Raw genomic sequence first — 14,716 nt, 5'->3', positions numbered from 1 at the left:
AGAGCCTGCTTCTCCCTCTCCCTCTGCCTGCCTGCCACTACCCCCTGCTTATGCTCTCTCTCTCACTCTCTCTGTGTCAAATAAATAAATAAAATCTTGGGGAAAAAAAAAGTATTTTTCAGCATCTCTTTTCTCTATTACTTCTTTTGGGAAGGCAGTCCTCCATGAGTGCATCCCGGCACATCCCTGCTGTGTATTCCAAATTGTAAGACCTTGCCAACCACTGACATTGAACAGTTTCTATAGCTGGTCATACAGACAATTAAATAGGTCAAGGTGACCACAGCATAACTACTGTGTGACTGCTCACTCTTAATGAAAGAAGAACTGGCCTGCTTGCTTCCTGCTTACTACAAAAAAGTAGCAAGCTCTTGACCCTGTGTTCTTCAGCTGCAGTGCATCCTACTGTATGCCCAGCCACCATCTCTGCCCATCACATCACCCTATGGGACTTGGGGGCAGGGAACCGGGACTACCACACTGACGTCCCTGATGACTGAGGTGCTGTGCGGAATCAGCTGCCTTGCTCTGATCCACTGAATCCTGTTGTCTACTTCTGGCACCGAGAGAGTTGTAGCAGTTGACTACTTTCCCTTGTATATAGGTTATTCTCTGAGAGTTGTAAGAAATCTTTTCTTTAGAGGAGGAGGGGGAGTGGGAGTGGTAGAGGAAGAGGGAAAAAGAAAAAGAAAGAATCCCAAGCAGACTCCCCGCTGAGCACAGAGCCTGATTCTCCGTGAGGCTCAATATCACAACCCTGAGATCATGACCTGAGCCAAAATCAAGAGTCAGAAGCTTAACCGACTGAGCCACCCAGGCGCCTCCACAGGAGATCTTTAAAAAGCTCCTTTTATAACTTCTACTATTTCCTTTATAAAGTCATTAAAACAAACAAACAAACAAACAAACTTGAGGGGTGCCTGGATGGTTCAGATCATGATCCCAAGGTTCTGAGATCAAGCCTAGCATTGGGCTCCCTGCTCAGCGGGGAGTCTGCTTCTCCCTCTCCTTCTCCCTCAAACCCTCCCCTGCGCTTGTTCGCTCTAATAAATAACCTAAAAAATAAAAATAAAACAAACGATTAAATATGTCTATCTTTTATTCCCCCTAACTATTCTATCAGATGCCTCTGTAAGCAACCAAGGCTAACAATGACTGAAGTTCTTCCAAAATATGTTAATAAGGAACACTCTGTAATGACTCAAATATTCTGAAGGGGAAAAAAAGCCTTAACCTTCTAATTAAGCAGATACCTTATAATCCACATTACACGTTAGGAATAATTTAATAATTAATTTGATGAGAATATACCAAACAATATTTTTTTATTATCAGTTTTCAAAATGCCAATAGATACAGAATGCTATTAGTGCTGTTATATTAGTCATAAAAATGTTTGTTGCTCTCAAAATTATAAATTCCTAATAAATATTTCATCTACGAGCCTTGAGATTAGATTTCAACAGCAGACATCTCAGTGAATCAAGTATCAAAGTAGTTATGGTACTATGTTCATCATTTTACCTGTACTCAGGCTGTCGACTTGCAGAATGATCATCTCTTGTCCACCTATAGCCAGATTCATCCTGTAAAATAAAAAAGTTATTTAGATACTTGTTTACATTATTTTGGTCGAGTAGGATATATCAGTACTACTGGAAACATCTCTAAGACCAAAATTATATGAGGACAAAAACACCTTTCTAAATTTCTCTGAGCTTCAAAGGCATAAAAAAGGGGGAAAAAAGATATAGCAAGTCATCCATTTCAACAAGTAACTTAGTAGACCGAGAACCTGTGGTACGATTTAGCTCTATGAAAATGCTGAAGGTATTTCTTTGGTAGGCCCTAACAGCCTCATTGCCAAAAACATGCCAACATCACAACAGCTAAGGACCATTAGAAGAACAAAGGCCCAATTTAAGTTTAATCAAGCACACATTTCTCGACTTTTCATTTTATTTTCGTTCTGTCAAGTTCTATCACCAATTTTCAAATTCAAGCCCAATGAAGAATTTACTTTCCCTGGGGTGCCTGGTTGGCTCAGTCGTTAGGCGTCTGCCTTCAGCTCAGGTCATGATCCCAGGGTCCTGGGATGGAGCCCCCGCATCAGGCTCCCTGCTCAGCGGGAAGCCTGCTTCTCCCTCTGCCACTCCCCCTGCCTGTATTCCCTCTCTTGCTGTGTCTCTCTGTCAAATAAATAAATAAAATCTTTAAAAAAAAAAAATTTACTTTCCCACTTTTCTTGTTCAAGTTTTCTTTTCTCATCTTGATTCTCATTTAAACCTATAATTGGAAACAATATAATAAGAAGCTATCACCTACCGATAAGCTATATTAGAGCAAGATGTGACACTAAGTTTAAAATTAATGAAAAAAAGCATATTTTGTCCTCTAAAACAGATACATTTGAAAAGGTACATAAAAAAACATAGTAATTCATGCCCAATTGCTTTGAAATTATATATAGAATATAAAACAAGAATTAACAATACAACAATGTTAATTATTCACAATCAGAAATACTAATTCAGGTAAAATAAATACTGTCTTCATCTTCCTCTTTAGCATCATATACTCTAACATAAGAGTAATGTATTCATCATTTTCCTCCCCAACAATAAATATAAACAAACAAAAGAAAAAAACTCAACAGCTATAAGATATTAGATCAAATAAGTAGTTTTCTTTATATAACTGAACTCAAGATAAATTAGTGTCACAAGAGTCCTAAGGATATCAAAGGGACTTATTTTGTTTGAAGTGAATATAAAGAGAAAATGTTGTATAAAGTATGAATAAACACAACTTGTAACAAAAAACTAATGTTGATGCTACAAGGTTTTAGGGGAAAAATCATATTCATGAGGATTCAAATACAAATCGATCCAATGAATCCAAAATTCCCTATCCACATTAAATGGCCACCTTTGGTTTTCCTAAGAGGGATAACAACTTTATGTAAAGGCCAATTTTTTTTGTTCCTCAGACTACCTGGAATAATAGCTCCGAAGGCAAAATCCAGTATTTCTGCCAATAGTGATAATGTACAATGTTTACTTTTCAACACCAAATTCCTCCCCCTAAAGGAAGAGCAAGATATTTAAAAATTGAACAAAACAAAAATCCATTCTATGAGAAGGAAGCTATGCACCCCAAACTTTAAAATGACAAGAAAACACTGAATAGTCTCATTACTACTTTAGAATTGTCAAGGATCACCATGATGCAGTAGTAAGAGAACTGGACTTCCATACATACCCAACCCTGGGTAAATCACCTTACCTCCATTTCTTTGAGGGTAAAGTATGGAAAGTAATTCCAACAGCCCATGTGAGGTCAAATTTTAATATAAACAATGTTTGAATATGTACCGTTAATTGCAATATTATATAGTAGAGAAGGGGAAAGGAGAAAATATAAGTAAACAGTCTAGCAGAGGAGTGATATAAACACACAAGCTAAGTCAAAGGAATTGCATCAAGGAATAGTTGTAATCAAGTTCAATGACAGATTACTGCCAACATTAAATACATACTTCTAGATTATTAAAGATGATCAAGAAAAACAAAATACAACAGCAACAATAATGGTAATAATAGAAGCTAACATTTAAAAAGTGTCTATTTTATATAGGACAGGCAGTGTTTTGAGAGCTTTCTACTTTGAGTTACTAAGTAAACTTTAATAAGTATAACAAAAATGAGACTGAAGCTCAACTGTAACCCAACCTCACCCACAGCATCTCATCATGATGAAAATAATCAAAGTAATTATAAGTGGATACATCCAGTAAGAGATGGTAACCACCTGCTGCTCATCACTTACTGAGTACCAAGGCAATGTAGATTATCTTTATCTGCTTCTGCAAATTCTTGCCAATTTCGGGGATAAAAACACAGGCTAGTTGGAATTAATGTCACTTAGATAGAGCTACCCAGAGTGGCTTACCCACTTTGTCCCAAGATTCTCCACTACCAGTTCCCATTTGACAGCTCTAGCAGGCAACTCAATAGAGCATCAAGCAGGAAGTGTTTATTCAACTGCCTTCATGGCCAGTCACATAAATTTCAAAAATTACATGATTTTTAAACTTATAAAAAATAACAATTAGTACACGGGGGAAATTTACATACTCCTCTGTGAGGTGGACCACTTCTTCGATCATGAGAAAAACTGCGGCCCTCGTCATATTCTTGGTAATCAACATGACTGTAATATCTACTGTAGCTTCCTTCACCAGGTCTGTCTAGCAGTGATGGTTTCTTTGGCACAATATTAACTACTCTATGGTAGCCATCCTAAAACAGACAAAAAGAAATATATAAAAATCACTAATTTCTCTATTTGGTTTTGGAAAGGTTTTTAAAAAGTACAGGAGTTCTTATCCTTAATCAAATAGAGTAAATGTATAAACAAACAAAAATGCATTAATGAAATAACATGAATATAACTAATAGCAAGGTTTTCACATGGATTAAAGGAAATAAAACTGTTCAATGAAGAAAGCCAGGTGTTTAAAATAACAAGCTGCAATGCTAAAAACCAATCATAAATAAAAGAAAAAATAGAATATTATTGTTTTAATAAAAAATAAACTACAGAGAGAATGTTACAGTAGCTCTAATCCGAATTGCCTAAGAATTTTAGAAACAAAACCATTTAAGATAGCACACATCTTTAGTCTACTGTGTTTGAACTATACTGTTTTGAAGAAATACAAAATCTTCACACATAAGGAACAGCAAACAGGGAGGTGATACTGAGCTAGAACCATCAAGAGGAAACATTCTGCTATTTCTCCAGAAGCACTGGAGAGAAGAGAGCCTTTGATTTCACAGGTCTGGAAGCAAAATAAAACCTGATAAAAAATTTGAACTGATTTTCCAAGTAGTATGTTGTTAATATTTTAAAGTTTTAGCAACTAAGTGGATTTTTTTGTGGGGTTGGGAAATTGGACAGAGGAGAAGAATACCTCTCTTGGGTTAGTAGCTGCTGTAAAATAACTGGACAAAAAGATGATTATCAACAGTAAGAACTAGAGAGCTACAGAACATGTATTTGTAAATAACCTGGGCTTGAGCATTCACGGTATGTCTTTCTACCAATATCAGATGAATATACGTGAAAGAAATGAGAATGCTATCAAAGTATAAGACACGATCAATTTAAGTTAACTGATTGGACAAAATAAAAAAATAAAGCCCAACATTCAGGGCATTACTATACCATCTTTATGTCTCAGTTTCATTATCTGTACAATAGATTAATACTAATACCTACCTCAGGAGTTGCTGTGAAGACTAAATGAAAAACATTGTAAAGCATTTAGTACAATGTGTAGGACACACTAAGTGCTCAAAAATATTTGCTGTTTGGATTACCTTTTTCAAGTCTAGGTGAAACACAATTCCTCAAAGTATCTATTTCCTTAAATTACTTCTTAGCGTTAATAACTACAACTATTCAATTATTAAATTACTGTGTCCTATTCAAATTTCCCAATGGGTAGCAAATTTATTAATGTGCTGAGAAAAAAATAAAATCAATAGTTATATCTATTTGAGAGCTAAAAGGATCTACCTAATTTTTTCCTATAAGGTGGTTTCTTTCTTCAGTATTTGAGATATTAAATTATAACACATATTTTGTTATGTTGACATAAAATATAATAGAGAAATGAACCCACTGACTCTGTCTTGTAAAACTGTCTTTCAATAGAGATTTCAATTAAACCTAAACAACCACTGAGCCTCTAAAAAAATTCAACATTAAACCAAAATTAGCAACTTTATAATTTATATCATTTTCTAAATCAAAATCTCTTTGTTATTCATAAAATCAGAATCACTTATTTCTCCAATTCCAAGAAACCATAAAATTCCATCCTACAATATCCTTGTTTATTTGTATACATTTATTTGGAGGGACAGTGGGGTAAGCATGCATGTCTAAACATTTTTATAAATAGATTACTTTACAAAGCAACCTTTTCCTTTGTTCAAAGTGATTTTAAGATTGTAAAATGCATATGGCAAAACTTTCAAAGAATAAAACTCAAATCACATTTGGTCATAGATTTAACAAATCGTTTTTTCCAAACAATAAATGAAAACAATCATTCCAAAGTTGTTAATCAGCAACAGAAACTCCTAATGACAGTTCTGTATCTAGCAATGAAGCCCAAACCGACATTTCCTTTGTTTTGAAAATATTCAAATATAAGTACCTTATACCATCTCACCTCTATAGGCATCTATTCCCTTTTTTTTTTTTTAAGATTTTATTTATTTATTTGCCAGAGAGAGAGGGAGGGAGAGTACAAGCAGGGGGAGTGGCAGGCAGAGGGAGAAGCAGGCTCCTTGCTAAGGAAGGAGCCCGATGTGGGACTCGATCCCAGGACCCTGAGATCATGACCTGAGCTGAAGGCAGACGCTTAACCATCTGAGCCACCCAGGCGCCCCTATAGGCATCTATTTTTAAAGAAAACTCCCTAGTTATATGAAAAGATTTAAGGAAATGAAGATGATTATAGGAGTCTGTGATAAGGCAAGACTATATTATCAGAAAGTTCCTATCTTATCCAGGTATACCATTCAAGGATTTTTCTTTCCAATTAAATCCATGATAGGAGGGAAAGATTTCAGAATTTTTTTCAAAAGCTTTGTTTATAAAAAGTTCAAACAGTATTTTATATTACCTACAATGCCAGACCTGATTGGAAACACCTGAATTCTCGTACAAATTTACATTGAGCTATAAACATAATTTTCCTTTCTAAATGCTAACAGAAGGACACAAGGCTTCAGGTACTGATATGGTTGGAGCCTCCATTTTAGAAATACCTTGGAAAACAATAGCACCATTATATACAAACCAGAAATAAAAATTATGACTTCTAAAGAATATCTTAAAAGATTTTTAAAGATAACAGGATTTTTAATTAACTTAAAAATGAACTCAATAGAATCAAAACATTTCTATTATTTAAAATGCAGATATTTCAAATCTTGAGTTTGGACATAAAATTTGAATTCACCTCAATGAAATCAATTTTCATTGCTTCTGCTCATTATGAAAAATATGTACAGTATCCCATTAAGATCAGACTGTTATCAACTTAATACAACTGTTACATATTTACACTATGTATCAATTTTCCATGGCTGTTACTAGAATTTCCAAAAATATGCATGAACTCTATCAGATCTGCTCCTCCAAAATTAGTATTAATGTTTTATGATCAGTCAGACCGAAATAAAAAAGTACATGTAGCTCATTAAAAAAAAAATTTAAGCCTATTTTACTTAATCACTGATCTGTTCCGGAAGAATATAGAAAGCAACAACTTGCATATAAATTTAAATACTTTGAGAAGTTATAGGTCAATGAAATTTACACTTTCTCATAGGTCACTATCTCAGGGGTGAAACAATTACTACCATTAGGCCTACTGAGCTTCTGAAATAAGGATTGTTCAGTTTGCTTATGCTAATGAAAATCTCATCAGGTTAAGATACATACCAAATTAGTTCTGCAATTTTTAAATCTAAGATGGTGATGTTCTGTTACAAAATTAAGCAATTATTTCTTAATTTGCTATAAATTCCAATTTAGTAGAACTACCTCTTAAGAGAAATACTTTCATTTCAGAAAGTAAAAGCACCATTTTGTTTCATTCAATATTTAAATGTCAAATTTTCCACACTAATGTTTAGTCTCACTCCTAACTGGGGGCAAATTACGAGGATTAGCACACTTCTTTAAAAACATTTCTTTTCCAGTGTCATTAAAATATACTTGGCACAAATTCTAACAGAAAAACGTTTTATTTAAAGGAGAAATTTTAACATATAAGTTCCTCCTGTTAAGCATCCTTATCACTTAGAGACATATACTAAAATACTTATTGGCACTTGAAATAGGGTATCTTGGGGGCGCCTGAGTGGCTCAGTCAGTTAAGCGTCTGCCTTTGGCTCAGGTCATGATCCTGGGGTCCTGGGATAGAGCCTGGCATCGGGATCCCTGCTCAGCGGAAAGCCTACTTCTCCCTCTCCCTCTGCCTGCCACTCTATCTGTGCTCTCTATCTCTCTGTCAAATAAATAAAATCTTGAAAGAAAGAAAGAAAGAAAAGAAAGAAAAGAAAAAGAAAGAAAGAAAGAGAAAGAAAGAAAGAGATAGGGTATCTTGGATTTACTTCAAAATAATCTGAGAGAAAAGAAACTGGGGGAGGCACAGACAAAACAAGATGGACCATGAGTTGATAATTGCCACTTTGGGAAGTTTATTTTGTTATTTGGTCTACTTTTATATCTTTAACTTTTGTTATAATAAATGAAAAACTATTAAAACTCACTAACCTATCAGCAAAGTAACTAAGTACAATAGCACATGTAAATAGTTAATGCCATTACTCCCTAAAATAATCAACTTAGTATGAATGCAAGCTTCATGGGCACAGAAACCTTGGTCTTAATTCACTGCTCTATTCCCAGCACCTGGAACAGCACTTGGCACATAGTAGGCACTACATTCATAACACACATTCTGCTTTGCTCTATCAATTTTATGTTACCTTTGGCATCACATGCTTTTTATTAGAAAAGTACCACACAAACCACACATAACTAAAAAAATCTACTACACAGACTGGTGGACTTCTGCTTTCGAAAGCCTAAGGTTCCCTCACTCTGCTTCCTCATATTTTGTGATATGCATTTCTATAATAGCACTTATTCATTTAATTCACTCACTGAATTTTCAAAGAAAATGGTTTTGCATTTCAATGGCGTTGGGGAATAATGGATCAAACATGTGAAACTGGAACTGCCCCAGAAAATCAGGACATTGTTATAGAATGCAGCCAAGAACTCCTCTTTCCTCTCTGGAAATAATGACACTAAAAAGAAAGTTAAGTTCTTGCAATTCTGTCAGCCAAGAAGTTTAAACACCTCCTAGGGCAGCTCTACACAAAATCAAAATTCAGCAGATGAACACTTAAGACTTTGTATTTCATGTGTGTAATTTTCACATTTAGAAAAAGCTATAAAAAAAAACTGAACTTTTATGATATGTATACCTATGTAGTTAATGAAAAGCACACTTGTCCAGTTTACTTTGAAATACATCAAAAAATTAGATGGATTAAGTAGATGGATAAAGGACAGATAGATGGATAAATACATGATAAAGAAAGTTTTCATAAAATGTTAACAGTTGAGGGGCACCAGGGTGGCTCAGTCGGTTGACTGTCTGCCTTTGGCTCAGGTCATGATCCCAGGGTCCCGGGATAGAGCCCTGCATCGGGCTGCTGAGTCTGCTTCTCCCTCTGCCCCTCACCCCGCTCGTGTTCTCTCTCTCTCTTACTTTCTCTTACTCTCCCAAATAAATAAAAATTTTTTTAAAAAAATTCTCTCTTCCCCACTTATGCTCTCTCTTTAAAATAAATAAATCTTTAAAAAATAATAAATAAATCTTTTTAAAAATGTTAATAGTTGAATATAATAGTGAGTAAATGGGAGCAATAAGAAAAGAGAAATGCAGTAAAATTGTTTTTCTGTTAGAGAACAGAATCCAGATATACAGAATAGAACATTATCTTGCTCTATCCCAGGCCCTAATGATAGTGAGTGCTCACTTTTTAAAGGATTAACTAGTTTTATATTTAGAACAATAATCTGCCTTTTCCAAAGCTAAGTTTTTATTGAAGTAAGAAATACATACAAAAAGTGTAAAGTCATAAATGACTCTTGGATTAATTTTCACAAGGTAATTACACTGTATAACTACCACCAGATCAAAAAACTGAACATCCCTAGTATGGCAAAAGCCTTCCTGTGCTCTCTCCCAGACAATGCTCCGCACTCCTAAAAGTAACCACTTCCCTGGTGAGTTATGCCTATTCTGAAACTTTATACAATATGTAGGAAATACAGGATATACTCTTGTATTTGGCTTCTTTCTTTCAGTATGATGTTTGTGAGGTTCATACATGTTGCTGCTTTTGCAATGGTCCACTCAGGTCCATTCATTCTAATTGCTGTGTACATTGCACAATTAATTTATCTACTCTACTGTTACACATGTGGATTGTTGCCAGCTTAGAGCTGTTATGAATAATGTTGCTTGTGAGAATCTTATACAAGTCAATATGATATACCAATATGGTTTTTAAAATAACATTATATGATCTGCTTTGTAAGCAAATATTTTTAAATGTTAAAGAAATTATATTTTTATTAGCTCCAAATTCAGAAATTATAAATTCACTGATTTACATTTCTAGTTCTAGTGTCATTTATCAGTTTTCTAACCCAAGGATTCAGGAGGTCCTTGAAATCAGATGTGAATATAAAATTACTTTTTTCACCCAAATGCAGCAGCAAACGACATTAGAATTATATCTGTGGCTTTGTCACTAACAGAAATCATAGATATTTTCATATCACATTATAGCTGTTGCAGTATCTCAAAATACCATTTATTCTCATCATTTTGAAAATATAGTAATGAAACTCCCATCATTAGCTCTTAATATTTAATGATCTACCAAAGAAGTACATATTACTACATTACAAATTTATTAATAGTTTGATAATTATATTCAAATTTAAGTGGTCTCCTTTAATTTGGTGTATTTTATAGTTTTAAAAACCCTTCTCTGAAAAGGGATCCATAGGCTTCACCAGACTGTTAAAAGGAACAATGGCACCAAAAAGTTTAACTTTGCTTTATTTAAAATGTAGGTGTAACATAGAAAGCAAAGAGATAATTTCCAAGAGTCATCAAAGGCGCATAATTGAGGGGAGGGGAGGGCTTTAAATTTCTAACCAAAATAAGGCCACATTCACCAATAAAAGTGAGTCTTCAGGATGGGGATGTGGGAAAAGAGAAGGATTTATCAACTAAGGAAGGCTTATTGGGGGGATGAAGGGACCAATCTAATAGAATTAAATTTTTTCTTAAAAAGGAGAGGAATGGTAGGGGGCAGAGCAAGATGGCGAAGGAGTAGGAAACCTGGATTTGGTCTGGTATCAGGAATTCAGCTGGATAGGGATCAAACCATTTTGAACACCTATGAACTCAACAGGAGATCAAAGAAAAGAATAGCAACAACTCTCTGAACAGAAAAGCGACCACTTTCTGGAAGGTAGGACTTGCGGAGAAGTGAATCCGAGGCAATATTCGGGAGGATAGATGGCGGGGGAGGGGCCTCCGGCAGCCGTTTCTGGCAAGTGATAGAGCTGTGGAGCACAAAATCAGAACTTTTAGAAGCCGGCTCCGCTGAGGGACGTCGCTCCAGTGGCTAAGCGAGGGGTGGAACCCTCGCGGGACAGTGTGGTCTCAGGACCCTCGGGGTCACAGGAAGACCGGGGGTGCCTGAGCGCGGCACAGCTCCCAGGTATCCGAGCAGGGAGGCCAGCTGCAGAGACGGAGCCGAGGTGCGGGCTCTCAGCTCGGGGTGGCCATAAACTGTGATCGGTGACACAGTCGGGCCACTGCTCCTCCAGCAGGGACCCAACAAGTGGGAGATCCAGGGAGACTCCACTTTCTCCCCTGGGAGGAGTGGCGCGGGAGTGCACTGCAGGGATCTGCTGGGTTTGGAGACTCCACACTGAGTTGGGTGCCAGAGATACAACGCTGGGTCACAGGCCGGGCGAGCACAGAGTGTGGCCGGAGACCGGGGAGACAGGAGTGATTGACTGCTTTTCTCTGGGGGCGCGCTGGGAGCAGGGCCCCGAGGTCTCCGCTCCTCCGGGGCGGAGATTGGGAGGCCACCATTTTCGCTCTCATCCTCCAAAGCTGTACCGGGAGCTTGCAAGGAACAAAAGCTCCGGAGAGCAAACCTGAGCAGATTACTTAGCCAGGACTGGCAAGGGCGGGGCAATTCCGCCTCCAGGAAAGGCATTTGGGAATCACGGGAACAGGCGCCTCCCCCAGAAGATGAGCAAGAACAGTCAGCCAAGACCAAGTTCACTGATCAATGAGAACAGCAGAAGTCCAGAGCTAGGGGAATACTGCACATAGAATTCATGGCTTTTTTTACCATGATTCTTTAGTCTTTCAAACTTAATTTTTTTGTAACTTTTTTTTTGAATTTTTCTTTTTCCCTTTTTCAACCAACATCTTATCAATCCCTTTTAAAAAAACATTATTTTTTCATTTTTAGAGTCATATTCTATCCCTTCATAGTAGTCACGCTTATTTTTGGCATATATATATAAGTTGTTCTCTTTAAAATTTTGAGATACAGTTTCTTCTAACAGATTAAAATATACCCTAAATCTCTAGTGTATGGCTTTGTTCTAGTCTCCTGCCTGATCACATTCTCTCTTTTTTTTCTTTCCTTTTTTTTAAATCCTCTTCTTTATTTTCTCAAACACCTTCTTATCTTATCAATTCCTTTTATAAAATTTTTTTATAATTTTCATCTTTACAGTCATATTCCATCTCTTCATCGTATCAACCCTTATTTTGAACATATATAATTCTTTAAAATTTTGGGATCCACTTTCTCCTAACAGACCAAATACAGCCAAAATCTAGTGTGTGGCACTGATCTACGCACCAGCCTGATCATATTTGATCACATTCTGTTTTTTTTGTTTTGTTCATATCTTTTTCTTTTTTCTTTTCTTCTTTTTCTTTTTTATTCCTTTCCCTTTCTTTTCCCCTGCTTTCAGGTCCTTTCTGATTTGTATAGAGTATATTTTCTGGGGGCATTGTTACCCTGTTAGCACTTTGTTCTCTCATTCATCTATTCTCCTCTGGACACGATGACAAGACGGAAAAAATCACCTCAACAAAAAGAACAATAGGTAGTACCGTCTGCCAGGGACCTACTTAATACAGACATTAGTACAATGTTGGACCTACAGTTCAGAATCATGATTTTAAAGATACTAGCTGGGCTTGAAAAAAGCATGGAAGTTATTAGAGAAACCCTTTCTGGAGAAATAAAAGAACTAAAATTTAACCAAGTCGAAATCAAAAAGGCTATTAATGAGGTGCAATAAAAAATGGGGGCACTAACTGCTAGGATAAATGAGGCAGAAGAGAGAATCAGCGATATAGAAGACCAAATGATGGAAAATAAGCTGAGAAAAAGAGTGATAAACAACTACTGGATCACGAGGGCAGAATTTGAGAAATAAGCGATACCATAAGATGAAACAACATTAGAGTAAATGGGATCCCAGAAGAAGAAGAAAGAGAGAGAGGGGCAGAAGGTATATTGGAGCAATTTATAACAGAGAACTACCCTAATGGGGGGAAGGAAACAGGCATCAAAATCCAGGAAGCACATAGAACCCCTCTCAAAATCAATAAAAATAGGTCAACACCCTGACATCTAATAGTAAAACTTACGAGGCTCAGAGACAAAGAGAAAAACCTGAAAGTAGCTCGGGAGAAGAGATATGGAACCTATAATGGTAGAAACATTAGACTGGCAACAGACCTATCCACAGAGACCTGGCAGGCCAGAAAGGAATGGCATGATAACTTCAGAGCACTAAACAAGAAAAATATGCAGCCAAGAACACTATATCCAGCTAGGCTGTCAATGAAAATAGAAGGAGAAATAAAAAGCTTCCAGGACAAACAAAAACTAAAGGAATTTGCAAACACGAAACCATCCCTACAAGAATATTGAAAGGGATCCTCTAAGCAAAGAGGGAGCCTAAAAATAATATCGACTAGAAAGGAATAGAGACAATATACAGTAACAGTCACCTTACAGGCAATATAATGGCACTAAATTCATATCTTTCAATAGTTACCCTGAATGTAAATAGGCTATATGCCCCAATCAAAAGACACAGGCTATCAGATTGGATAAAAGAACAAGACCCATCGATATACTGTCTGCAAGAGACTCATTTTAGATCCAAAGTCACCTCCAGATTAAAAGTGAGGGGTTGGAGGGCGCCTGGGTGGCTCAGTTAGTTAAGCAACTGCCTTCGGCTCAGGTCATGATCCTGGAGTCCTGGGATCGAGTCCCACATCGGGCTCCCTGCTCGGCAAGGGGACTGCTTCTCCCTCTAACCCTCCCTGCTCTCATGTACTCTCTCTCTCTCTCTCATTCTCACTCTCTCAAAATAAATAAATATATCTTTAAAAAAAAAAAAAGAAAGTGAGGGGGTGGAAAACAATTTACCATGCTAATGAACATCAAAAGAAAGCTGGGGTGGCAATCCTTAAATCAGACAAATTAGATTTTAAACCAAAGTCTGTAATAAGAGATGAGGAAGGACACTACATCCTACTTAAAGGGTCTATCCAACAAGAAGATCTAACAGTTGTAAATATCTATTCCCCTAACATGGGAGCAGCCAATTATATAACGCAATTAATAACAAAAGCAAAGAAACACATTGACAACAATATAATAATAGTAGGGGACTTTAACACCCCCTCACTGAAATGGATCATCTAAGCAAAAGATCAACAAGGAAATAAAGACTTTAAATGACACACTGGACCAAATGGACTTCACAGACATATTCAGAACATTCCATCCCAAAGCAACAGAATACACATTCTTCTCTACTGCCCATGGAACATTCTCCAGAATAGATCACATCCCAGGTCAAAAATCAAGACTCAACCGGTACCAAAAGACTGGGATTATTCCCTGCCTATTTTCAGACCACAGTGCTTTGAAACTAGAACTCAATCACAAGAGGAAAGTCGGAAAGAACTCAAATACATGGA

General features: G+C 36.5%; 1 protein-coding gene across 6 annotated transcripts in view; it reads right to left on the bottom strand.

Annotated features, from left to right (window-relative positions):
- Window positions 1-14,716, bottom strand: part of PPHLN1 (periphilin 1) — a 142,017-nt gene that overhangs the window by 109,875 nt on the left and 17,426 nt on the right. For 4 of the 6 annotated variants that reach the window (XM_028123152.1, XM_028123153.2, XM_088026009.1 and 1 more), the window contains 2 exons: window positions 4,137-4,301; window positions 1,525-1,586 (listed from right to left, as the gene is read on the bottom strand). In XM_028123152.1, coding sequence (XP_027978953.1) covers window positions 1,525-1,586; window positions 4,137-4,301 — 227 coding nt within the window. The remainder of the gene's footprint in view (window positions 1-1,524; window positions 1,587-4,136; window positions 4,302-14,716) is intronic. The other 2 variants (XM_088026011.1, XM_088026010.1) reach the window with 1 other exon arrangement.

The sequence above is a fragment of the Eumetopias jubatus genome, unplaced genomic scaffold, assembly GCF_037043125.1.
Source record: "Eumetopias jubatus isolate StellerSeaLion01/CBP00866 unplaced genomic scaffold, mEumJub1_p1.0 scaffold_8, whole genome shotgun sequence".
Classification (NCBI taxonomy): Eukaryota; Metazoa; Chordata; class Mammalia; order Carnivora; family Otariidae; genus Eumetopias; species Eumetopias jubatus.
This window is presented reverse-complemented; position numbering and strand designations above follow the sequence as displayed.